This window comes from Desmodus rotundus, chromosome 6 (genome assembly GCF_022682495.2).
Source record: "Desmodus rotundus isolate HL8 chromosome 6, HLdesRot8A.1, whole genome shotgun sequence".
NCBI lineage: Eukaryota > Metazoa > Chordata > Mammalia > Chiroptera > Phyllostomidae > Desmodus > Desmodus rotundus.
This window is the reverse complement of record NC_071392.1, coordinates 32,329,508-32,355,891: the sequence shown is the minus strand read 5'-3', so window position 1 is coordinate 32,355,891 and position 26,384 is coordinate 32,329,508. Positions and strand designations below refer to the sequence as shown.

Here is a 26,384-nt window from a genome sequence, read left to right as displayed (position 1 = left end):
GGTTTTTTGCTGTTGTTGAGACATTGCATTTCTGAAAATATCTTTATTCTGCACTCATGCTTGATTGACGTTTTGGCTAGTTATAGAATTCTTGGTTCGAAATAATTCCATTAGAATTTCAATGGCCTCACTCCATTGTTGTCTAGTTTCTTCTGTTCCTATTAAGATACTTCTATTTCAGGCTTCTGGAATTTCATGATGAAACAAGAAATAGATCCGTGCGCAGCTTTATTGTCATTGGGTGCAGCTTTTCAATCTGGAAACTCATGTCTTTCATCCCTTTAAAACATAACCATTTTATTGAGATTCAATTCACAAATCAAAACTGACTCTTTCAATGTGTATAATTCAGTGGGTTTTAGTATATTCACAGAGTGTTGGAGCCATCACTACTAACCAATTTTAGAAAATTTCACTACCCTCCCAGAAGCTCCCAATCTGTTAGCAGTCACTTCACATTCTCTACCCTGGCAACCCCTAGCTTTTATGTCTCTACTTTTATGTCTCTAGACATTTGCCTGGATGGTTCATATAAATGAATCATTAATATATTATTTTTCTGGTAGGCTTCTTTCACTTAGCATAATGGTTTTGAAGTTTATCCATGTTGCAGCATATATCAGTATTTTATTCTTTCTTATGGCTGAATACTATTCCATGGCATGGAGATTCCACGTTTGTTTATCAGTTCGTCAGCTGATAGACATTTAGGTTGTTTTCCCCTTTTGGCTGTTGTGAACAGTGCTTCTGTGAAGGTTTGTGTGCGAGCGTTTGTTTGAGTGCCCGTCTTCAGTTCTCTTGAGCCGGGGTGCTGAGTCATCGGATTACTCTATCTTTAAGTTGTTGTGGGACCGTCAGTTCGCTTTCCGCTTTCTAAAGTGTCTGCACCGCTTTAAAATCGAACCAGCAGTGTGTGGGGATTTCAGGTTTTCCACACCCTTGCCAATACTTGTTATTGTCTGTCTTTTTTATTACTGTGGGTGTTTAGTGGTTTGTCATGGTCATTTGTTTTGCATTTTCCTCATGACTTATGGTGTTAAACATCTTTTTTGAAAACTTAATCTTTTTTGCATTCTTTTTCCATTACCAGCTAGCCCCCATACTCCCCCTCCCCCTAGCAATCACCACACTGTTATTCGTGTCCATGAGTCCTTTTTCCTTTTTGCTCAATGTCCCACCCTCTAACCTCCTCCCCACCCCCCCCAGCTAGCTGTCATCCTGCTCTCCATCTGTGAGTCCCCATTTTCCTTGTTAGAGTCCACATGTGAGTGAAATCATATGGTATTGTCTTTCTCTGGCTGGCTTATTTCCCTTAGTATAATGTTCTCCAGGTCCATCCACACTGTTGCAATGGGCAAAATTTTCTTCTTTTTTTATGGACAAGTAGAATTCCATTGTGTAAATGTCCCATAGTTGTTCTATCCACTCTTTTGATAGACACTTGGGCTGCTTCCATATCTCGGTGATTATAAATAAAGCTGCAGTGAACATAGGGGTGCTTATGTTTTTTCAAATTAGAGTTTTGGGTTTCTTCAGATATATTCCCAGAAGTGAGATTGCTGGGTCAAAAGGCAGATCCATTTTTAATTGTTTGAGGTATCTCCATACGGCTTTCCACAGTGGCTGCATTTCTTCTGTTACAAAGATTTGCCTTAAATTGTTTTGTTATGATTTCCTCCCTTCATTATCTCTTATCTCTTTGGATCTTTTATTTTATGTAAAATTTAGACCTCCTGGATTGCTCTTCTAATTTTCTCGTGTTTTCTCTCTTATTTTTAAATTATTTTTTCCTCTAGCTGAATGTTTGGGGATGTTTTCTCAACTTTGTGTTTCATCTATTCGATTGAAATTTTTAAGTTTTATTATTATTTATTTCAAGATAATTTTTTTGTTCTCAACATATTCCATTTTATAATACCCTTTTCTTGTTTCAAGGTTGCAATATTTTTTCTTACCTCACTGGAAATATTAATAATAGTCTTTTTGAAGCTTTTCTAACAGTGTATTCTCAGTGTCAGCCAAGTTATTTTTTATCTTTCAGTTTGCTTTGTTCTCTGTCTTTAATATTGTAGGCTTTGGTTTCTGATAGCTGTGGTTCTCTGCTGTCTAGTCATACTTGAAAGTAGTATAGTAACAACCTGATTGGGAGCTCCCAGGGTGTGGGCTGGCTGGTTCACCGTGCATTTCACCGCAGAAACTGACTAAACCATTTTGTTTAGTAACCCTTGATATGAGAATCCATCTTTCCTGCAGTGCTGTGAGATTACCAGTGTGCTTTCTTCTAAACTCCTGCCTGGAGGATGGAGGCCTAGCTGCCAGCCTGTAGCAGTAGAATGGGGGACAGGACCCCACATAATTCTCCTGTTTTAGGATGGTAATCCTTCTCCCTAATTGGTTGATTGTCTAATTTAGACAGCCTCCGTTTCACACTCTGCATTTTGGATAGGCAGTTATCTATGTAAACAGATAGGGAAGAGATCTAAGGATTCAATAGCTACAGAAAAGACGTTCAACAATTTTTCATATTTTATACCCTCACATGTAGACCATATATTCATTCCCACATCCTGGCGCCCCCAGCCCATGGGCCTTTTGGTTGTTCTGTTGTACAAATAGGACCATGTCTTCGCTTTCCCCATGGCCAGGTTCATAATCCATTTGTTTGTTTCTTGTGTGTGTTTCGTGATGCTGAACTTGCTGCTGTGAAACGTCTAAATTTTGGTGAGTGGAGATTAAAGAAAGTACAATGTAGGTACTTGTGTTCATTTTGCCATGTTTACCTTGGAATCTCATCCATTCTTAGTAAGTTTAAATATGAACAAATGCTTGAGCTTGTCATTGTGTATACCCCTGTGTAAATAAATATTCTTTCGTATTAATGGTTGTGAAGTATATAAATCTTTGCTATTTATCAATTTCAGAAATCATTAACTATGACAAGGCTATTGGAACTGAAGATATTTGAACTATTATTAGATTATGGTTCCTCAGTAAAATTTTTGTCACCCAGCATTGTCTAAAATGTGAAGGTGCCTTTATTAGAGTGCCCTGCCTTGATGAAAAATACTTATTCTTGTTATGGTCTTTTAGTTTTTTTGTGGGGTTTTTTTTTCTTGCTTTAATTTGTTTTGATGATTGTGGAACGTTGATATACTGTGGAAAGGCAGGCTCATCCATTTAATAGTGTTTTAAAGCCAACAAGAACATTTCTACAATGTAAGTGTATATATAAGGAAATAATGCTAAAAAGTTCTGATTTTAAAACTTAATTATTAAGAATGTATAAATTGCCCATTTTGCAGGTTCATTGTGTTTTTGAGTGCAGTATATGATTAGAAACCTCTTATTTAGAAAGCGAAGTTTAGTGTTTTACGTGAACATCCAAATTCAAGTGAATAACTTGCTCCTTTCTCACTGGCAGATACAAGTCCAGTTACAAATTCCCAACAGATGCTCATGCCTCATTTCTATTGTGTAATTCAGGAACGGAAAAACTAATTTGTCATGGCAGTTATTTGCCGAGTAAGAATTTTCCATCTTTGTGTTTTCCCTTTTTTTCTTGAATATGTGATTTCATTTTAAAGCTTTGGATCTCAGTCAGTAGCTTTCATTTCAGCCATTGTCAGGGATATTTGGAAGATAGAATTGGTTCTCTTTTCTTTCCTCCTATTTCTGTACCCTTTTTACTTGAATAAGGAAGTTAGAAACAGCAAGTAAAGACAAGATGTTGAGCATATTAGCTAGAATTTGGGGAAAATGTATTGAGGAAAGAGATCTCATTCTAATAACTAGATTGAAAGTCAACAATGCTGGGGGAAAGAGGAAGCGGAGAGAGATGATGAGTGACAAAATATTTATTAGAAAAAAAGAAAGGACTAAGGATTTTTTAAATGTAACCAGAAGTCATCTGAGTAAAAATACCATAAACTGAGTGGTATCTTGTAAAGGGTTAAAGGGCAAGACGGTCATTCTTATCTGTCACCGTGACACTGTGTAAGAGGAGTGGGCAGCCAGTCTCCCTGAGGGCACGGGCTGGGTTTCTCATTTGGTGTGCCTCATAGTACAATTATAGTGGGAACTCTGTAAATCTGTGCAGGTCGATACAGTTATTCCCATAGAGCAGATGTATCAGACATACTCTCCGTGTGCCTGTGTGTGTCACAAATGTAGAGTAATTTTTCAAAATTTTTATTAAAACATCCTTCCGGATTGTGCCACGCAGAGATATGGGGACTTGCTACATAGCTCCAGGAAATATGGCTACCAGAATGCTTTCAGTTGTTAGCAATGCCAGGGTCTGTCTCAGCTGCAGAGACTGACTTTGGCTGAGGTCAAGCCTTTCCTCAGACATCCTGTATCTGGTGACTGCGTAAGTTAGGGGTGTAAAGGCCTGGTCGTTTCTGCCCAATGCCAGGTGACTGCGGCCCAGGTCAGCCAGGGCTTTGTTGGCTTGCATTTCCGCTTGACATCCTATGTCCAGTCCTGCTCCCTTCTGCTGCTTTCACCTAATAAACGTATTGTCTTCCTTTTACATAACAAGCATATCATGCCCCCAGACTCCATCTGGAGAGCCCAACGTATGACACAGAGTCAGAAAGATTAATTGAAAAATACAGTCTAACCCATTAATTTAACAAGGATTTGTTATCTTTCAGGGAAGTTACTGTTTGAATATGGGGTTCTGACTTAAGTATCCAAGTGTACGGTATAATAATATGGTACCAATATTATACCAGAAAATAAAAAAGATTTTAAGAGTTCAGAGTGGAAAAAAGTAACATGGCTTTGAAAGAATTTCTAGAAAGTTAGCTTTGATAAGCAGTAATTTAATTTGTAAAATTGTAGCATCCTTTTGAAGTTACCAAATTCTTGACAAAATGTTCTATTAAAATTTAATGCAAATATATACATAGGTGTATCTAATATTCTTACTATATATTATCAGTGAGAAATAGGGTATGATTTACTTACTGTAGAAAACTATTACTGTTCTCTGATATTTGGGTCCCAATACCTGCAGTAAGATTAGATTTATCTCCTTGAGTACAGGTGTGGCCCCGTGACTTGCCTTAGCTAATCAGTTGTGAGCAAATGCCGTCTGTTTTCTCAGCATAACCTCGCCTAAGCCAACTGGTGTGTCCCAAATTGTGTACTTTGCAACCAGCCCAGAGGAAGCCAGCGTCACCAAGTGTTATCTCCTTTTATGACTCACGCTCACATGCATGTTATATGTGTTCACGTATAGTTATTTCTATGTATGCTGTGTTCATATACTACATATGCTGTTTACTTAAACTTTTGGCTATTTTCCTGACCTTCTATACTCACAGAAGTCATGCTGCTATTGTTTCAAATCAGTAAATGTAATTATGGTCCTTTAAAAGGCATGCACCTTTTGTGTTGATAAAATCCCATGCTTTGATATCATGTTAAGTCTTGGGTAAATTTAAAATTTTTAATAAGACACATTCAAATAGTGAAGACTTAAAAAGGTTTTATTATATACTTAATTCTCATTTTTTAACATTGAAATGCACATGTTTTATAAACACAGGCACCGAGTCAGCTTGCTCTCCACAAACTCTGTATCACAGTGTCCAGGGTCAGGCTCTAGTGTGGCCACCTTCCCTGTCAAGTATGGTTTCTGCTCTGCTTTTCTCAACAGAAACTACGACAGCTAGCTTTGTGTGTTGATTGTGATAATTACATGCCAGGCCCACTAATTTATTTTGAAGAAACTATTCATATTTTGTGCAAAAGTCTCCAGTATGATTTTCTGAAAAAAATTATAATTGTCTCAAATTTGAGCACAAATAACTTCTAAATTTTGCTAAGACTGACTTTCACGTGATATTTTCAACCGCAGCTTGAGAAAAGCACTACCTGAATTCATCCCCGACAGACTTGGTGAATGTTATTCTTTCTCTTGAAAATTTTTTTGGTAACCTTTTTTATGGCAAATGGCACTAATTCAAGAGGAAGAAAAGATATTTTTAGCTCTAATTCACTGAACACATAACTAGATTTTGGCATGAAAACTTAAAACAGATGAGGAGCAATAATGTAGGTCTTTGCTTCTTGAAGTTTCAGGATTCATATTCAAAACATCAACTGCATCTGCCAAATATGTCAAGTTCCTAGGAAAGTTATTATCTTGGCAAGTGTGCAAGTGTCTAATGATTGAGGGGAAAAAACAAAAGATTTTTTCCAAGGTTTTTTAAATTTTATACTCATGCCTAGCAAGGAACTAAGTGTATTTTCTTTATCTATGAATTCAGCAAAGCTAGTAGTGAAAAAAAGACAACAATAAAAAAAAAGAGTGATGGTTTGATTTCCGGCAAAATTTTTTTTAATGACAGGTAAGCCAGCAATTTGACACTTGGCTATAGATCCTGAAAAAGAAGTACTTTGGTATTTCTACTCCAGTTTAACTTGCTAATAATACTCAGAATAAAAAAATTCATCAGTTTTGCTTTTTCCCCTGTGTGATGTGAGGTCTTTTTATTCTTTGCTATTAAAAGGGTTACTTAAACCCTGGCTGGTGTGGCTCAGTGGATTGAGTGCTGGCCAGCGAACCGAAAGGCCGCTGGTTCAAATCCCAGTCAGGGCACATGCCTGGGTTGCGGTCCAGGTCCCCAGCTGGAGCTGGAGGCGTATGAGAGGCAACTGATTGATGTTTCTCTTGCACCTTAATGCTTCTCTCCCTCCCTTTCTCCCTCCCTCCCCCTCTCTATAAAAATAAATAAATAAAATATTTTTAAAAATAAAAGAGCCACTTAAACCAAAACTTTTACAATTTTGTGGATTCTTAACATGTTTCACTACTCCTCAATTTCTTCTACTTCAGAGCATCACATTCTGCAGGTAAAAACTGGCATTAAAAAAAATAATGTTGCCCTGGTCGCATGGCTTAGGTGGTTGGAGCATCATCCCGTACCCCAAAGGGTTGTGAGCTCCACCCCGAGTTGTTGCACCTACAGTTGGCAATTGATCAATGTTTCTGTCACATTGATGTTTCTGTCCCCTCTCCTCTCTCTCTAAAATCAATAAACATATCCTTGGGTGAGAATTTAAAAATAATATTGGTGTGATCCTTGGACGGACTCATTGAGTTTAAGAAATATAAATTATTTAAGCCTCTTTATGTACTAAATTAAAATAATGGCAAAATATTTTTTGAAGCAGAGAACTTACATAAATTTGCTTATGCTTTGGGTATGTCACAAGAATAACAATATAGCTATCATTTAGAATGGAAGGGCAGATAAAGTGCTTCCCAGATAAGATCAAGTTAAAGGAGTTCATCATCACCAAGCCCTTATTATATGAAATGTTAAAGGGACTTATCTAAGAAAAAGAAGATGATCAAAACTATGAACAGTAAAGTGACAACAAACTCACAACTATCAACAACTGAACCTTAAAAAAAAAAACAAAAAACAAACGAAGCAAACAACTAGAACAGGATCTCACAGAAATGGAGATCACATGGAGGGTTATCAGTGGGGAGTGGGAGGAGAAATGGGGGAAAAGTACAGGGAATAAGACGCGCAAATGGTAGGTACAAAATAAACATGGGGATGTTAAGAATAGTATAGGAAATGGAGAAGCCAAAGAACTTATATGTAAAACCCATGGGCACCTTTGATTTCCCTATGTTCCCTTCCCCTCTTTCTCTCCTCTGTTCCACTTTAGTTCTCTGCTTCTAAGTTTCTTTGCATATGTTGCTTTTACCTTATAATTTCAGGATCTTCTATATTTCTTGCAGGGCAAGTTCAGAAGATATTTTTGAGTTAAAGTGTTCCCAAAAACTATTCCAGTTCCTGTATTTCTCTTCCATCACATGCTTCGACTCAAGAATTTTACATGGCTCACTTAGTTAACCTTTATTTATTTATTTATTTTCAAACTCTTGAGGATGTTGGGTGATTGGTGCATTCCATTCTTTATACCCACTGACTTTTTATTTTTCCTTTTAAAAATCCACTTGGCTTCAAAATAGCATGAACATCTTTTTACAGTGGCTATTTGACTATATTAAAATTGATTGTATGGTTTAGGCTTGTGAATGGTTTGCCGGAGTGTGTAGAAACCATACTGGGTAGCTCTTTCCTACACTGTTTTGAGAGAGCACATTTTACACATCCTTTTAAATGCAGGAATAGCATACAGTGCTGAAGAACCACAACATTCTACAGAGTTTTGTTAATTCCTTGAAACTTCCTAAATCTATACTTTGAATTTATTTAATTTCATGAAGGAAAATCATTTACATCTCCTAGAAGATGTATAAAGTAATAAATTACATAGATAAAGAAATATGGCTGTAAATTTGACAAATATAGGTACTGATATGGATATAAATTATAGGGATCTAGAGATACGGCTGTAGATCTGTGTTAGGTTTATGGACCGGCCCCTGCGGTACTGAAGTACTTCAGACACTTGAACTATGGGAGCATGAATGTCTGCATTCTTCTGATGTGAGAAGAACGGCCTGCTCCAGTCTCACTGCCTGGGTACAGCTGCACAATCTGTCTACCCCTGATACCACTGCCAGAAGCCAAATCGCAAGGTTTTTTTGCTGCAGTGGAAAAGATCTTTCAGGTTGGTGGTTTTACATGATGGGAATGTGGTTGGAAACGCTTCATGTCCAGTCACCAGCCTCAGGCTGCCCTTGCATTTCAGATTCAGAAATGACAGCTGAAACCAATTAGGCGGAATTATGGGACAGCTAAGTCACATACAGGTTTATTATGACCAAAAAGGAGGAGAATACATTATACTTTAACAAAGCAAACAACTAATTGAATTAGGAATAGACCACAACACTGATTGCATGGGAGGGTTTGTGGGTGTATTATTTACCCTTGCTCCCCACCGGGGAATGTGTGCGGTTTACTGGTAGAATTTCAAACATTTCCTAAGTGGCTGAACACCAGGTAAAAATAGAACAATCCAGAAGAAGGCTCTGTAATATGGAAAATAAATCTGCTCAGGAACAGGGGAATATTTGAGACTATTTCATTTGAGAACATATTTTGGGGGAATGATAGAATAAATTGGAAGACTTTATTCTCTCTATTGTCATATCATGCCCTGTGATGCAACTTGAGGCAGAATAGTCTAGTTGTAATCAGCCATTCTACTTTAGAAGGCAGAGAGGGCAATTTTGTGCTTGTTCGTGAATGTCTTTTTTTTTGTTATTAAAGATAAGGGATTTCAATGCATTAGTATAAAGCCTAAATAACATTTGATAGAATACTTACAAAGTTTTATTTTTTTAACCACTGTTTTAAAAATTGACCCCTTTGATATATGGTGGATACAAACTTCCTCTACAAAGTATCTTGAGTGGCTGTGATTTTGCTTTAAAGGAAGGTTGATTAATGTTTCCTTTCATCTTTTTCTTACTTATGAATGATGCTCACATGTTGGAACTCATAATGTTAAATTTCATTAATTATAATTTGGGAATGAAATAGATGAGTACTATAAAGCTTAATGAGAAAAAATGCAATTTCAAAGTCAATTTAAACCTGTGGACTTTATGTAAGAGCAGTTTGAAACTAACTGCTCAGTAATTTGATGTATTAATTCTTACAGGAGTGCAGGCTGATTAAAACAGAGATTAGAGCTAGAGGAAAATGGCATTGATTACAGCACAGAAGACAGGAGGGCTGAACGTCTAAGTTTCCAATTGCCCCTGGCAGGAACTACTCCCCCGTGAATTGCACGACTTTCATGAGCTACGGGTGAAACAGATTAAAAACTAAAGTGATAGTGATTTCTACCATAGTTCACACCTACCCTGCAAGTGTGGGTCTCTTTAGAATGCGGGGGTGTGTCCCAGACCGGGGATGACGGTAGTGAAGGTGGCATTTGCCGGTAGGGGAGTAAGCAGCTCAAGGAAGCACCTGCTACACGTTGTCGTGGTCACAGCAACAGCACCATGGTTGCCACTAATTTTGGGACCACTTACAGTACCACTGAAGAGTCGCAATAATTGGTCTCGTCCTTTAGAAATTTGCAGATTTCTTGATATGATCTTTTACTAGTCAGAGTACTATTTAATGATTCCTTATAATAGGGTCACTTACCTGGAGGAGAATGGAGTGTCTACAGCCAAAACGGCATGAGGACGAGGGAGCTTCTTAAACAATGAGAAATCAGAGGATAAAAATCCTCTACATTTTTATGCTTCCAGTTTGCACATGTTATCAACTAGTTCTTATCACATGGTCCCACTTAGTTTTTTTGTTTTGTAAAAACAAGTTTTCATTTATTTCAAAATGAAAGTATAACTGAACCTTGGTATTTAAATATAACATAAACCTATCCTTTCAGAACAAAGGAATTCAGAATTAGTTTTATTTTCTGGAATCTTTCCATAGTCTTACTGTTGTGAAGCAGAGTTTTTTTTGTTTTTTTTTTTAATGTTGTAAAAATTACACCAAGCTTGAATATACTTACTCTCCTTTGCTGTCAAAATGGAAAGCTAAATGAAAGAGCAGTAAAGGATGTGAGGCTATGTTAAACATAACTTCAAAGTCAGGATTTCTGTTGGCTATCCCCAGAAAGACTTTCTTCTTTTTAGTCTGGATACTAAAAATAGGGCTGTGCTATTTTTAATGTCATATTTTGGCAGTGCTTCTGAAGAGCCTCAAAATTAGCTGACAAATATTGGGGACACCATGCTTAATTAGCATTACAGGAGACTGGGAACAAGTGCATGTTTGGGGGGAAGGGCTCTATTTGGGTTGCTGCTAATGAGGCAAGTCCAGTCTGGAAGCCAGTGCTAACGCGAAAGCATAACTTCTCTGAGGATCTTGGTATCTCTTGAATAGGGGATTTGATCATATAAAGAAGCAACAGTTGAAAAAGCTCACTTCATGGTTACTACATGGATTAATAAGAAACATAAGCACATACTGAATGGCTAAGCTGACTTAACAATTGACTCATAACTGTTTCCACCCTGGAATACGTAGGGCTAACTTTCATCTCCCAGGGTTTGTCGGAGTTTGTGGTGTTCACAGAGCCTTTTTGCCAGTAGTTTTCGGTGGAGGGATGTTGCTTCTTTTTTTTTTTATCACTAAAGATTTTACTTATGTTTAGAGATAGGAGAAGAGAGGGAAGGGAAAGATGCATGTGAGAGAGAAACATTCATCAGTTGCCTCTAGCCTGTGCCCTGACCAGGGACTCAACCCACATCCCAGGCATGTGCCCTGACCATGAATGGAACCCGTGACCATTAGCTTTGTGGAACAACTCCCAAACAAACTGAGCCACACTGGTCAGGGTGGAGGTCATTTCTTTCCCCTGACCCAGTGTGAATTTCAGAAAGAGTAAGGGGCAGAGAGTGGGCAAACGTGACGAAATGAATGTCCTAGTCCAGCTTGTTCCTTATTTCTTTCCCAGTCCTCTTTTAAAGGGCTGTTCTCCACTCAGGTTCATTTTGAAATTGTCATTATATTCACAATTTATCTCTGTAGTTCCCTTTCATGTCTTCTCTTTTAAGTCTCATGGCTGTGTACTATTAGTCACGCGGCCCTCAGCTCTACACGTGATTGAACTTAACTGAGACTCTACTGTGTGAAAGAGCTTTTGAGTAAAAAGTCTTCGATTTTCTGTGGTCTTTCTGTATCCTGCCTTTTTACCAAGGGAAATTTCTTTCCTTCCTTCTAAATTGATCCAGCCACAGAGTAATCAAATCAATATGGGGAAACCCATTTTGTAAATGTAGCAAACTTTACAGAGAACATTTCTGTTCAGGCTGTTATGATTTCAGAGATGTTCCTCAAATTCCTTCCCCTAGAAACACTCCTGAACCTATGTAAATAACCAAATACATGCCACCTGATGGGTAGTCGACAGTCAGGAAGGAGGAACCTAAATTTGAAAGAAATACGAGGTCTGTCCGGAAAAAGCCCAGCCATTGTTAATATAATGAGAACAGTTTGCGTGACATTGATGTAACCTGGCAGCCAAGGAGCATGGACTGGAATGTGCAAGTGTGATCAATGATGACTTCACTGTACTGGTCAGTGGGGGGCGGTAGATGCCATTGCGTGAGCATGTGTACTGTGTGGCTGTCACATGCATAATGACTGAGTAGAGCAATGAATCTGCATCAAATTTTGCATTAAGCGTCAACATTCCTCCACCGAAACTGTTTGGATGACTCTCAGGACCACAGCTATGGGCAGCTGGTGATTGGCAGCTTCATCACAACAACACACTTGCTCATGTGTCATGTCTCATGCAGAGTTTTTTGGTGAAACATCGAATCATCCAGGTGACTCAACCCCCCACAGCCCAGATTTGGTGCCCTGTGACTTCTGGCTTTTCCCCAAACTAAAATCACCTTTGAAAGGGAAGAGATTTCAGACCGTTAGTGAGATTCAGGAAAATATGACAGCTGCTGATGTTCTTTAATAAATGTCTTTACTTTTCATATTACATGGCTGGATACCTTCTGGACAGATCTTGTATATGCTAGTGCCCTGGCTGGGTGGCTCAGTTGGTTGGAGCATAATCCTGTGCACCAAAAGATCATGAGTTCGATCCCAGTTAGGGCACATAACTAGGTTGAGGGTTTGATTCCCATTCAGGGTGCAGGGATCCCCATACGGGTGGCAACTGATCAATGTTTCTCTCTCACATCAATGTCTTTTTCTCTCTCCCTCTCAAATCCTCAAACATATCCTCAAATGATGATTAAAAAAAGAAAAATGCATGCTAGTGTGGGGTGTCAACCTCTGGAGACCCTTTCTGCTCTCACTCTGTCTTCTGCTTCAGCTGTAAGCCCAGCCGTGCTTAATGGCTTCATTTAAAACCTCCCACTCCATGGAAGACTGATGATGTGTTCTGAGGCACTCAGGTAAAATCCTGTCAGACACGAGTGCTTCTAATTACTCTGAGGAACAGCAGCCTGGATGGAGTGAATAAGATTGGAAGGTGAGGTGAGACATAATGTAGTGTGGGAAAACGGCAGTGGCCAATAGTCAAAGTAGAGATTGAAGGCAAAGAGCAATTGTGTGTGATCTGCAATCACCAGGCATGGAGTCTAAAGGTGTCCCTTTCATTATTAGAGCAAAAGTAGCCAGATCAAGCCAGGTAGATCTGAGATTATTCGTGTGTCATGGGAGGACAGTGATTTGTTGGTCATGTGTCTTAGGGGCCTTCTGTTCAGAACTTTTCTACCCAGGATGACTTTAAAAATGGAATGACAAAGCACCTTCTAGCATTATTGTTAAGTTCATGTTTATGGGTCAGAACAAATCATAAGGAGCACATAATCCAATGATTTGTGCTAAGGAAAGAAGTGAAAAAGAAAGGAACTGTAAAGAAATTTGTAATTTTTGCACCTCCAATGCAGTCCCAGATGTAGTGCTATGTATTAAAAAACAGAGAGAAAATAAACAATTTTTAATGCAGGTGGAACAGAAGTTTGCTGGGTACAAAGTGGGACCTTGTACTATGTCATCTCTCTTCCTCCCTCTGAGATTCTCTGGATTCTAATTCTTGATCCCACTGAGCAACCGAAGGTGAATAGTATGTTTGCTGGGTGTAGCCTCAGTGGTACCTGGAGCAGTGGAGTGTGAATGAGCATGTCTGCGCATGCCGATGGGAAGACATATGAAAGGAAGCGATGCTACGCCTAAGAGCTCCAGTCTTCGGACAGTGTTGTATCATTGCTATCCTTCCAAATATTTCTCTCTCTTCTCAACACACCACAGAAAATCATCACTATCATCATCTACAGTGTCTCCCCATGTGCTGGGCAGTGTTCTGGACACATTCTGAATGTTTAGTCACTGATTTTCACCATATGCCTATAAGTAGGTATAGTAGTAGCTGTCTTCATTAGATGAAGACACTGATATACAGAGGTGCCAGAATGTGCCCAAGGTTACACAGTTAATCCAGCCATGTGCATATCCATGTGATGTGCATGCACACATACACATTTTTGTGCCATACATTTCAGTAAATATGAATTTAAAAATTTAAAAGGTTTCTTTAAAAAAATTTAAATTTTTATTAAATGTCCCAAGATCTCATTTCCATAGAAGCTTCCTTTCCCCGATTCATGATGCTGATGCCGTTGGGCATAGACTCAGAAGGACATCACAGGTACCCTGAGGATCAGGAATCTGCCCCCCATTCCTGATATGTTTCCTTTATAGTTTTGCTTTTTTATTTTTTTTTAAAAAAGGCCAGAGTACTTTATTCTTGGTAAAAAGCTATAATAATTTACAGGATTGGTCCAGAAAAAGTCCAGCCATTGTTAACATAGTGAGAACTGTCTGTGCCACCTCATGTAACCTGGCAGCCAAGGAGAGTGGACTGGAATGCGCAAGTGTAAACAATGACAGCTTCCCTGTAGTAGTCGGTGGTTCAGCCCCTCTATCACCCACATTTGGCAACCTGTGACTTCTGGCTTTTCCCAAAACTAAGATAACCTTTGAAAGGGAAGAGATGGCAGACTTCAATGAGATTCAGGAAAATATGACAGGGCAGCTGATGGCAATTGGGAGAACTGTGTGAGGTTCCAAGGTGCCTACTTTGAAGGGGACCGAGGCATCATTGTCCTATGTACAATGTTTCTTGTATCTTCTTCAATAAATGTCTCTTTTTCATATTACATGGCTGGATACCTTCTAGAGAGACCTTTTATAAGTCTGTAAAATCCACAGAATGTAAACATTTGTCTTATTTACTTATGAAAAATTAGCATTTAATACATATATGTCCTATGTAATACCACAAAAGTTCTAGTGAATCACATTAACAGGTCTTCTTATGTGGGACTATTTGTTGTTGATGTATTGGTCTTTCGGTACACACATTATTGAATTCCAATACCCACTCTGATGGGAATGTGTACATCTGTGGTCATGAAGAGGTTGGCTGAGTGCTCTCCGGCTCTCCTTTGGGTTTGCCTGCTTTGACATGGTAACCGTAAAGAAAGGGTGGGAAGCATCTTTTTTCTTTTGTTCTGGAGTAATTTATTCCCATTATTTGAAGTTTTGGAAGATTTTTCATGAAAACCCCCTCAACTTGGTACTTTTTTAAGGTATGATTCTTCAATTCTTATCTCTCATAGAATCAAATTTAGTCCTTCATGTTTTTTTTTAAAGACACATGTTTTTTCTAGATATCAAATGTATTGCTTTAAAGATGTTTAAGATATTGTTTAGGCAGTGACATCTATATTCCAACTACTTCCTGGGTAATAGGAACGAATGCTATTATTGCGACATCAGAAATGGAAAAAATGTATGTCTTAGAGTTTATGAAATAGTATACATTGATGATTATTTTATTTAGTTGTGGGAGAAGATACAATGTGACTTCTGTGTTCTAATAACTTTTGGGCTTCCTCTATGTTTAATACATGGTCAGTTTTTGTGAATATTCCATTTATATTTTAAAAATATGTAGCACAAGTTTATTGGGCACAAAAATAAACATGCTATTTAACTGTGGTATTCATGTCCTTTATAACCTTTCTTTTTTTAAAATTCCATTTATTGATTTTTGATAGAAGTAAACTAAACCATTCATGATTTTGTGAATTTTTGTTCCTTCTTTTATTTTTATATTGTTTTATATTTTTATATTGTTATAGATTTTCATATTGTTTTATATGGATATGTCATAGTGTTAAATGTGCTAATGTTTACTAAATTTTTCTTGAATTCTATTTATTTGATATTTATGTTTACATGCTAATTCATTTTTATTGATATTTACAAGTATAGCTAACATGAAATATAAATGCATAATAGAAAATATATGATTTATTTTCTGTTATTTTTTTGTTGTTTATTATTCTTAGTCTGTATCTTGGAACAGTGTAAATATGATTTTCTTCATTTTGTAAAGTGAGTTTTTACATTTTTAATAAGAATTTTAGCATGTCATGGATATATAATAATTGATATGATTGAATGTACTTTCTATTTACCATTTTATTTGTTGTGTGAAAAGCAATAAACTAATTAGATAGTTATTTCTATCATGGATCTTGTGTGATGGCCACTATCTTAAATAATACCTTATTTTTGTGTATCATGTTAAGGTTAAAAGTACTTCGTATATACTGTTTATTCTTCAGAAATCTCAAGGGGGATGCTATCCTTGGAAGGACAGAGAAATTAATAACATGGAGTTATAAAGTGGCTGTTTGGAACAGAGAATCCATTTATCAGTTTATTAAATATGTGATATGCAAACTTTTATATAGTCACTCAGGAAAAACTGCATGGAGTTCATTATAATTACCTTTCACAGTCACTTTTAATGAGCTTTACTATATGTAAACCTGTTTCCACTTGTATATACTCAGTTCCCTGTGTCTGATATTTTCATTGGAGCGGAGACAGCAATTTTCAAATTAAACATAGTTTCTATCATCAAGGAGTTTGCCTTTGATTTAGAAGTTGAACACCTTGAGTGTGGTCCAAAATAAAGGCAGAATTGTCTCAGAACATATCTAAGAGCATTTCTTCAGTCCATTTTCTTTCCCTCTGCCCTTCAATGGGCCAATTGATGTGTCCTTAATGATTAGAGTAGTGCCTGAAACATAATAAGGGCTGAAGAAATGCATGATGGGTAGTGAATGAATGCTAAATTCTGCTCTATATCCTCATCAATTACCACAGCTACAGCAAGGTTCTTGAATATGTCATAAAACTCATGATTTCTCAATAATTAACTCCCGATATTGGGACTCAAATACTCACGCTTATTGGCTTTTGCAGAATGATTAAATGTTATAAATTTTATGATATCTTCCAATAAGACAAGAAAAATTGGAATAGGAAATTTACTTTTTTTTTTCAAAATTCTTCATAGTTCAGAAACAGAAAAAGTATTAAGAAGCAAATACATAATTCTGGGCAAATCAAGCTTGGGATATTTAAAAGAATAATAACATGTTTCTTAGGGATTTTTTTTGTTATATCTAGCTGCATTTTTTGTCTTAATTTATAATTTTGAGAGCATTTCTCTTTTATAAAGTATATATTTTTGAAACATATTCAGGAGTTTTGGAAACCTGAAAGTTATTTGTAATGAATACATCTAAGAGAAATTTAAATAAATCCAGTAAGTAATTTTACTATAATGACCTAATATTTTTCACTTCACACAAGAATAATCATAATCTGCATTTGCACTTGAAAAATAAAAAATAATTGAAATTGTTAATGGATTGGTTAATTGTGTGTGTGTGTTTAGTTTTTAGAGTCAAGGAATTTCTTAGTTTTTGGGGGGGATTAGTTAAAAGATTTATATTCAGTGGAGTGGAAATTAGGCACTTAAATTATAGACATGAATTCCTTCTAATACACAGATATGTTTAACATAAAACAGAGCCTTGAGGTAAAGGTAATGAATGATTCGGTTTGATTAAAAATGGGGGCTGGAGGGGTATGTGATTGCTTAAAGTAAAGAATCCACCCCCTTGTCTTATATTCGCTTTGTTCCACAGGTGGTGGTGACTTTGAAGTAGGAAAATATTGATTCATTATGTTAGAGCCAGAGGGGTGTTCACGCGTCTCCCTTTGTCTTCCAGCACACCGATCTGTGTCAGTACATGGACAAGCACCCCGGGGGGCTCCATCCAGATAACGTGAAGGTAGGAAAAGAGCCTTTTAAGCCAAGTATTAGCATTCTTCAGGTGCATGTTGTGAGCCAAAGTCTAATCTCTCTGCCATACTTTTCCTTTTAAAAATTTTTTTCTGTAATGAGAATGTCAATGGGAACCATAGCCATTATTTGTAGTTGGAAACCATGCCCCTGGAGTATTTTCACTGGAGTATTATTGTTTAGATCATATTGTATTTTTTCTTCAGGGACAGACATTCACCAGTAATGAGAGAGATCCACTGGAATCCTACTGTAGCACTATTTTTAGTAGAGGGGAATCTCAGGTAGCTCTACCTCGGAACCCCATACTGTAGTACCAGTTGACACCAATATAAAGAATTGTTATGACCCCAAATGGTGTTGTGGTGAGTTCACAGAGCATACTTTTCACTTGTATGTACAAACAGATAAAAATCGTTCTCTTTCCTGCTGCTCTCCTTCATTTCTTTTACTACAAATTGGATGACTATGTCTAAAGAACTAAGTTTTAATGATTTGATCTCAATTAACTTGGGAAGTTGCCCCAAAAGTTCAAGTTTAAACTAGAAGAGTCTTCTTCTTTGGCATGTGTTAGAGGTTCAGAAGAGTGACATCTGAACATTTAAGGATGTGCTCTCACTTTGTAATTCAGTTGCCTACATTTCATGACCCTGAGAACCAGCTGAGTAGTAAAATTGTCTCCGTTTCCTCTCGTTTTTTATCTACCCTGCTCCTTACAACATGACATGTGTTTTTCTTTTCCATTGTAATTTTCCTTTTGCTTGTGGAGGTGTATATGCCGATATGAGTTTTTTGTATTTATTTTTTGCTTCATAAAACAATTTATATACTATGTATGTTATTTTAATTTAAAATATATCATGAGTATTCCTTTAAAATCAGCACATGACTGTGTCATTCAGTCTTTCTACTAACTGACTATTAGTCCACAGTATGGATAATTTTCACTTGTTTCTTATAAATAGATCTTCGGGTTGTTTCTAAAGTGTTAATGGTACGAATAAGTTTAGAGTAAATATTAGTATAATAGCATCTTTAACTTCTTTGTTCTTTTGGATGTCTAGTTAATGGGTTCTCTTGACTAAATAAAGGGCACGATTTCAGTTTTAATGCATTTGACTGGAATATTTTCCACAAGGTTGTAAATTAAAGGAGAATTGGTTTTCCCTGCTCTCATTAGCAGAGACTGCAACCAATCATTCTAATTTTTGCCACTCTGATGAATACAAGTGGAACGACTACTATGTTGGTGTTTTCTGCTAGTGACCATGAGCATTTTTTGTTAAGTTTCTTGGCCATTTGAAATTTTGCTTTTATAAGGTGCCTATCCTTATATATTGTCCATTTTTATTGGGTTTTTCTTTTTCTTAATAAGTTACAAGTGCTTAATAATATGTGTGGCATTAATAATGAAGGTATTTATGGTGCTCAGTCACAGTATACAATTTTAAAATATAGGACCTCTGAAATACCTTGTTTTTAAAATAAATAATAGAATTGTTTTGATACTTAGTGTTTGGCTCCTTTCATATTCTTCCCTTTTTAAATTTTGTTTTATTGATAGATTTCTTTAAAAATTTTTGACCATTTTTATTCAAAATCTGTATCCACTGACATAGTCTTTTTAGTAGTTAGATTGGGGAAGAAAACTCATCAAATGAAGAGACTCCTTTGTAATCTTGCCCATGTTTAATAAACATTACTGTCCTAATATGAGCATAATTTTATTTTATTTTTTACAATTAAACATCTCACATTGTCTCATTTGTACATTGAATGTCTTCTCCCTGGGGTTGACTGGGTTCCAACTCAACAGTACGGTGCATCCTTATCCCTGTTTCTCACTTTAAACCTGGGAACGTGTAGAGCGGCCACCTAGTAAGGTCTTTCGCTCTGGGGAGCCCAGGGGACTAACAGCCTCAGGGGAAATCAACAGCTACTCTAAATTAATTTTGACTTCCTGACTTACAAATTCAGTGACAGGAGTGAGATTGAAGAGCTGAATGAATCTTTTCAAAGAATGATAGCATCACTGTATTGGTACTATTCTTGCTTGGTTTTCCCCCCCACTCAAGGCATGTCATTAGTTTTGGGCAAGTATTGATGAAACATTTTGTTGGTGAAACAAAGAAAAGAAAGATCATTCCACAGAGTATCTCTGTGTTCACTCTCCGCGGGCCAGTGTCACAGGTGATGTTTGTAGCATTTGTAAGTTCCCTCCTTGAAATTGTATTTCAATGGCTCTTATTCAAGTTCTGTACACTTTTCTTTCACCCCATGGTTCTTCGTCAGACTTTAAATGTGTCATGTTTGCTGCTTATTCCAACTACAGGTTGTACTGTGGCAGTAAGTAGGATTTACTCCTGCAAGATTTGGTATCCTTTGGGGCGTGGTGAGAAACTTAATGGTGAATGAGATGTGCAGTGAGCATAAAAATAGTATTATGGAAATTAAATGCAACACCAAAAGCGGGTGTGGATATTAGTCATGCAGAGCAGGAAGTACTCCGTGTTCCCATACAGAAGTGGCTCGATGTGCTCACAGACTGATGTCCTACACATTTTTTGCTTCTGAAAGAACATGATGTGATTTACTTCTTCTGCTGTTTGCAATAACTGAAAGGCAGCAAAGATGTTGATGTATAGGATTCCTTTCCTCACAGCTACTGAAGTCCTGGCTCCTTGAGGACTTGCCAAAATGCCCTGGACAGTCTCGGCTCTTGGAAGATTTAATGGTACATACGGGCAAGAAGCCTCAGTAGCCATCTAGACATCAGAGTCACCTGCAAAGCTTTAAATGTATATATTTATATACACACACACACACATACACACATATATACACATAATTTGTTGGGTTTTTCTCTTAATATGTTACAAGTGCTTAATAATATGTGTGGCATTAACAGTGGGAGTGTCTCTGATGGTCAGTTATGTTTTACAATTTTAAAACACAGGATCTCTGAAATACCTTGTTTTATAAATAAATAATAGAATTGATTTAGCACTTATAATTTGTTGGTTTCTTTCATTTAAATCCTTTTTGTTTTATATAATATGTAAGATATATATAATATATAATATATTTATATTTTATATATAAGATATATGTTTTTTTTTGTGTGTGTGTGTATAAAATATATCCTCACTTCTAAAAATCAGGATCATATAGGAGCTACTATAAAGGACACAAGGACAAAATCAAGGGGGAGGGTAGAGGTGGGGAAAGGAGGTGGGACTGGCTGGGGTGAGGTGGAGGGAAGGGAGAAAATGCAGACAATTGTAACTGAATAAAAATAAATTAATTAATTTTAAAAAATAAATAAATAAAAATAAAAACCAGGATCAATTTTTTTAAAAATCACTGAAGTAGGAAAAAGCAGGCATTTTCTCAGACCCAAGCCTGAGAGCCCAGGGTCCCTCTCAGGACGCACAGCCTCCCCTTGCTTCCCTGTGTCCGGGCATGGCTGTCCCGCCAGCCTGGAGGTCATGCATACTCGCTGGCAATCCCGGCCTGTCGCGCTCTCACAGCCAGACAGCCTGCCCGCCTCCACTGCTCCTCACTCTGCAGCCAGGTGGTTGTAGTGGGACATCCCAGAGTATGGCAGGGCTGGGCAGGTGGGAGGGGCCAGGGGAGAGCACGAGAGATAGGAACAGCTTGTGATGCTTCAAAAAAAGGTGTCAGACCCATGCACAAGGCAGAAAATTATAAGCATCTTTTGTGGAGCATCAGGTCAGTCCAGGGAAACAGACCTAAGGAATCTAGGAGACTACAGTGAAGATCCCAGTTGACAAATGAGGAATTTGGGTAATGAAAAGTTTCTTGCATTGATTAGGTAGAAAAAGATAGGAGAGAAAACTTTGAAAGAAATTACAATTAATATTGCCAAAGAGGTAAAAGAAAATAGTACATCTATAAAATAAGAATATGTTATTTTTAAAAAAGAACTTAGTGAACAAAAGTACCTTTGGAAATGAAAAATATTGGGTTAACCAAAAAATTCATTTCGTTTTTTCTGTAAGGTGGCTCTAGTAGTGCTCAGTTGTCTTTAACTTCATTCAAAACAATTTTGTTAGATTGTACCGTGACAGCTGTCATATCAGGGTGCATTTCAAAAAAAACTTACCAAAACTGGTGAATTTTTGTGCAGCCATTTTAACATTGAAGATGGAAGAAAATAGGCGGCATTTTCAGTGAATTATGCTTTATTGTTTCAAGAAAGATAAAAACAACTGGAATTGAACAACAATAAAGTAATTTTAAAAAAAGAAAGATTAAAACACAACTGAATGCAAAAAAAGATTTGTGCAGAATATGGCAAGGTGCTGCAAGTGAGGCAACATGTCAGAAGAGGTTTGGGAAGTTTCTTGGTACTACTGACATTTTTGCCAATAGTTCTTTGCTGTGCGGCTGTCTTATGCATTGGAAGATATTCAGCAGCACCCCTGGCCTCTAATAGCCAACAGTGGGAGTTAGACAACATACTCAAAGTATCCAAGTCAATAGAGTTATTGGTGAAAATGAAAAATGTGTCTTTGATTTTACGGAATACTCTAAATGGATTTTTTGGCCAACCCAATAGGATGACAGAAATTAAAACAACAAAAGTAAAAAAGGATGAAAGATAAAGTTGAAGAAGTTTGCCAGAAAATAGAGCATGAAACATAAATCTGGAAAATGAGAAAGTATCAGTAAATCCTAAAGTCCGGTCCAGGGTATCTTAACATCTGAGCAATTGGAGAAAATAGACAAGAGGGAATCATTTCAGTTAGAATCATTAAAACATACTTTTTTAAGATGCGGAGGATGAGAATTTCAAGACTAAGAGGGCCCTCTAAGTGCCCAGAACATTGAATGAGAAGAGACTGACAGTAACGCTCATTGCTGCTAAATTTCAGAACACGGTTTGCAAAGAAAAGCCCTCCACAAAGAAACAGGTTTACTGTGAGGATCAAGAGTTGCGGCGACGATAAACTTTTCAACAGCAGCACTGGAAGGGAGACGGCAGTGGGCAATAGCTTGAAAATTCTGTTGTAAATTGTTTCCAACCTAATATTCTATACAGACTGTCAGTGAAGAGTGAGGGTAAAATAAATATTTTCAGATGTTCGAGGAGTTGGAAATTTTGCCCAACATGTATTTTTTTTCTCAGGACGCTACTTAAGCATGCACTACTCCACTAGAATTCAGCATAAGCCAAGGCAGAGAAGACAGAGAAACCAGGCAACAGAAGCCACCACAGGAGAGGGGAGGAAAGCCTGCGGGCAATGATGGAAAGAATCCCAGGATGCCGGTTGTGCATCTGGCTGGGAGGGCAACCCACCAGTCCAGTTGGAGCAAGTCAGAACTCTCCAGGAGAGATTTCCAAGAAGATGAAATTGTTAGATAGATCAAGTAATGTGTTTAAGCAGATTTACAGAATGAGAGAAGAGTTTGGGGTTGGCTTGGCGCTAACTACAAGAAAAATAAACAAAGAAAAACAAACGCATAAGCAAAAGAACTAGATCACTGCTAACCCCAGAACAAAACAAATTATTGCCTGTACAAAAATGGCCAGAATTTTCAAGCCATTGCCCACTGCCATCTCCCTTCCAGTGCTGCTTGTTGAAAAGTTTATCGTCGCCGCAACTCTTGATCCTCACAGTAAACCTGTTTCTTTGTGGAGGGCTTTTCTTTGCAAACCATGTTCTGAAATTTAGCAGCAATGAGCGTTACTGTCAGTCTCTTCTCATTCAATGTTCTGGGCACTTAGAGGGCCCTCTTAGTCTTGAAATTCTCATCCTTCGCATCTTAAAAAAGTATGTTTTAATGATTCTAACTTAAATGATTCCCTCTTGTCTATTTTCTCCAATTGCTCAGATGTTAGATACCCTGGACCGGACCTTTGGATTTACTGATACTTTCTCATTTTCCAGATTTATGTTTCATGCTCTATTTTCTGGCAAACTTCTTCAACTTTATCTTTCATCCTTTTTTACTTTTGTTGTTTTAATTTCTGTCATCCTATTGGGTTGGCCAAAAAATCCATTTAGAGTATTCCGTAAAATCAAAGACACATTTTTCATTTTCACCAATAACTCTATTGACTTGGATACTTTGAGTATGTTGTCTAACTCCCACTGTTGGCTATTAGAGGCCAGGGGTGCTGCTGAATATCTTCCAATGCATAAGACAGCCACACAGCAAAGAATTATTGGCAAAAATGTCAGTAGTACCAAGAAACTTCCCAAACCTCTTCTGACATGTTGCCTCACTTGCAGCACCTTGCCATATACTGCACAAATCTTTTTTTGCATGTCAGTTGTGTTTTTATCTTTTTTTTATTACTGTATTGTAATACTTTCCTTTTTTCATACTAAAAAAAGGAAAGTATTCATACTAAAGAATGCCTCACCTGAAAATAAAATTTCCAAGGTCATCATCATTTAAACATTAAATGTTGATATAGTTTAAAAAGAAAAACGCGTCTCTAAGTGATTGTGCTGTAGCCAAGCCAATTCAGGGTTAGCATCCTAGAATAGCTGTCCACTTCAGAGGCCACATTTTATATAAGATAAAGATCAGGATCACTGAAATTAAAAAGGGCTTTTTGACTGTCCAACGTTCTTTTTCTCTACACGGCATGATTAATACATTCAATTACTGTAATTAGCTTATTATTTGTGACTTTATATGCAGTCAGTCACATAGGTTTAGCATCATTTTCCTTTTGGAGACAATAGGTTTACCTTCTCTGAGCATATGGGAAGTGAAAAAATAGAAAGCAGCTTGCTAATGCCTGTGCTTTGGCATTTAATTGCAGTGCACGGAAGCAGACGGCCCTTGTTACTTGTTGGTTTCCGTGGGAGGCCACTCACCTAATTATGCGCTGGCTTTCTTCACAGTGTGTCTGCTTAGAGACAGTTCCCTCCTCCGGGGTTACGTTTAGGATCTGCACTGCAGGTGAAATTACTCTCAACGAAGTCTGACTATGACATGGTGACAGATGTCTCATGGGTATTTCTGTTTGATGTGTTAGCATATTTTTATCATGGGGTGATATTTATTGTCACTTAAGTCTATGAATGCAAAATGAAGAATGTAAGAATAATATTTACTAAGTTAATAGCTGTTCATAATGGTGGGCCAGATGTTAATTAAAAACAATAACAACAGCAACAGTTGAGCTAAAATAAGACCTTGTAATGGTTCTCTTTAAATTTAAGGAGATGTAAAAACCAGCTGAGACAAGCTATTATCTTTAAAGGACAATGTTCTTTTAATAACTCCAACTCTTTGTATTTAGCTAAGTTGTTCATAGATCATTAAATGGTTGGATTGTAATAAATACTGAGGGTTTATTATGGTGAACAGAAGGAAAAACACCATGACCAAATCCATTTGCTTCTGGATTTGGCGATTTTGACTCTCATCGCTATGCAGCATAGCAATATATAGAATCATTTTGAATATTTATCTTGGATTCTAAAAGTGCACATATCTTTGTTTGTATTTCACATATCTTTGGTTATTGTAAAAATATGGAGCATCATGTACCTAAGAATTGAGAAGATTGTTCTTTAGTGGGACTCCGGTAGAATTCCAAGCATGACAAAGGTCACGTAACATTGAAGAATGGAGGGGGGAAAGAACAATTGGAACAGTACGTAATTTGTGGTTTCATAATAAAGCATGGAATGGTCTATGGAAATTTTGTACCAATTCCCAGCAAAACATCTGTTAAAGTTTTATCTCTCTTAGTGTGTATTTCTTGTATGTACTAGAATAAACTCATAAGAAAAATTGCCAACTTAACTAAATTTCTAGAATCAGTTTGTGACTTTAATTGCCTACAAAATGTGTCTTCTCAATGTGTCATTCTGAAATAAATATTCACTATTAACTAATGGCTCGTTTCTTACTATAATATCAATTTTAGACAAATGGGTCATTTTAGCAGTTAATTACTTAGAGGGCAATTTAAAACCTGAATCAAAAGCCTGAGGGCATTGGCCTTGTTATAAATATTTATGATGATTAAAGGTGTAGCAACCGATTGCTGGAACATGATAATTGGAATGTAAGAAACTGGTTAAAAATTTCTGGTAGGATAGTTCAATTTTTTCCCCTTTTCACAAACCATTTGCAATGAATTTTATTGGGTTTTGGCCTCATAGTTGAGTTGAAAGCAGAACTCGTATTAGTTCCTCGTTTTATAATTCTCAGTGATGTCCAGATTGATCATGGAGTTAAAAAATGACCTCAATAGTCTAAATTTTGTCCTTTATTCAGATTTTCATGTGTTCTTTAAAAGTGAATAAGCATGAGAACATGAAAATCAAGGTTCACCCCAAAAGAAGAGATTAATTGATGCTATCTCCAGTTGATATCCAGAAATATAGATGCTTAAATCTTATTACCATTATGACATTGGATCTTTCTTTGTTTTCTTTCTTCTTCTTCTTCTTCTTTTTTTTTTTTTTTACAGAACTGTTTTGGAATAATTCAAAATAACCCAAATAATTCTGATTGCCTTATTCTGTGAAGTATCTGAAATCCTGTTGGCATAAAGCTGTGTTTTATTTTTTATTTCAATATCTATATTAATTAAAAAGATGAGAGTCATTATAGTTGAAAATTGCTGTTTTTCTTTCATCATCCAGAGAAGAAGCAGGTGTATAACAGACAAAATAATGTTATGCCAAGTTAAGATTGTCTGGTACAGATGGCACTGAGAATTGATT

At 36.9% G+C, this 26,384-nt stretch overlaps 1 protein-coding gene across 5 annotated transcripts in view; it reads left to right on the top strand.

Moving 5' to 3' along the window:
* The window catches only part of CDK14 (cyclin dependent kinase 14), a 537,492-nt gene that overhangs the window by 243,928 nt on the left and 267,180 nt on the right, over positions 1-26,384 (top strand). For all 5 annotated transcript variants that reach the window (XM_024577248.4, XM_045185274.3, XM_045185273.3 and 2 more), the window contains one exon: positions 17,588-17,650. In XM_024577248.4, coding sequence (XP_024433016.2) covers positions 17,588-17,650 — 63 coding nt within the window. The remainder of the gene's footprint in view (positions 1-17,587; positions 17,651-26,384) is intronic.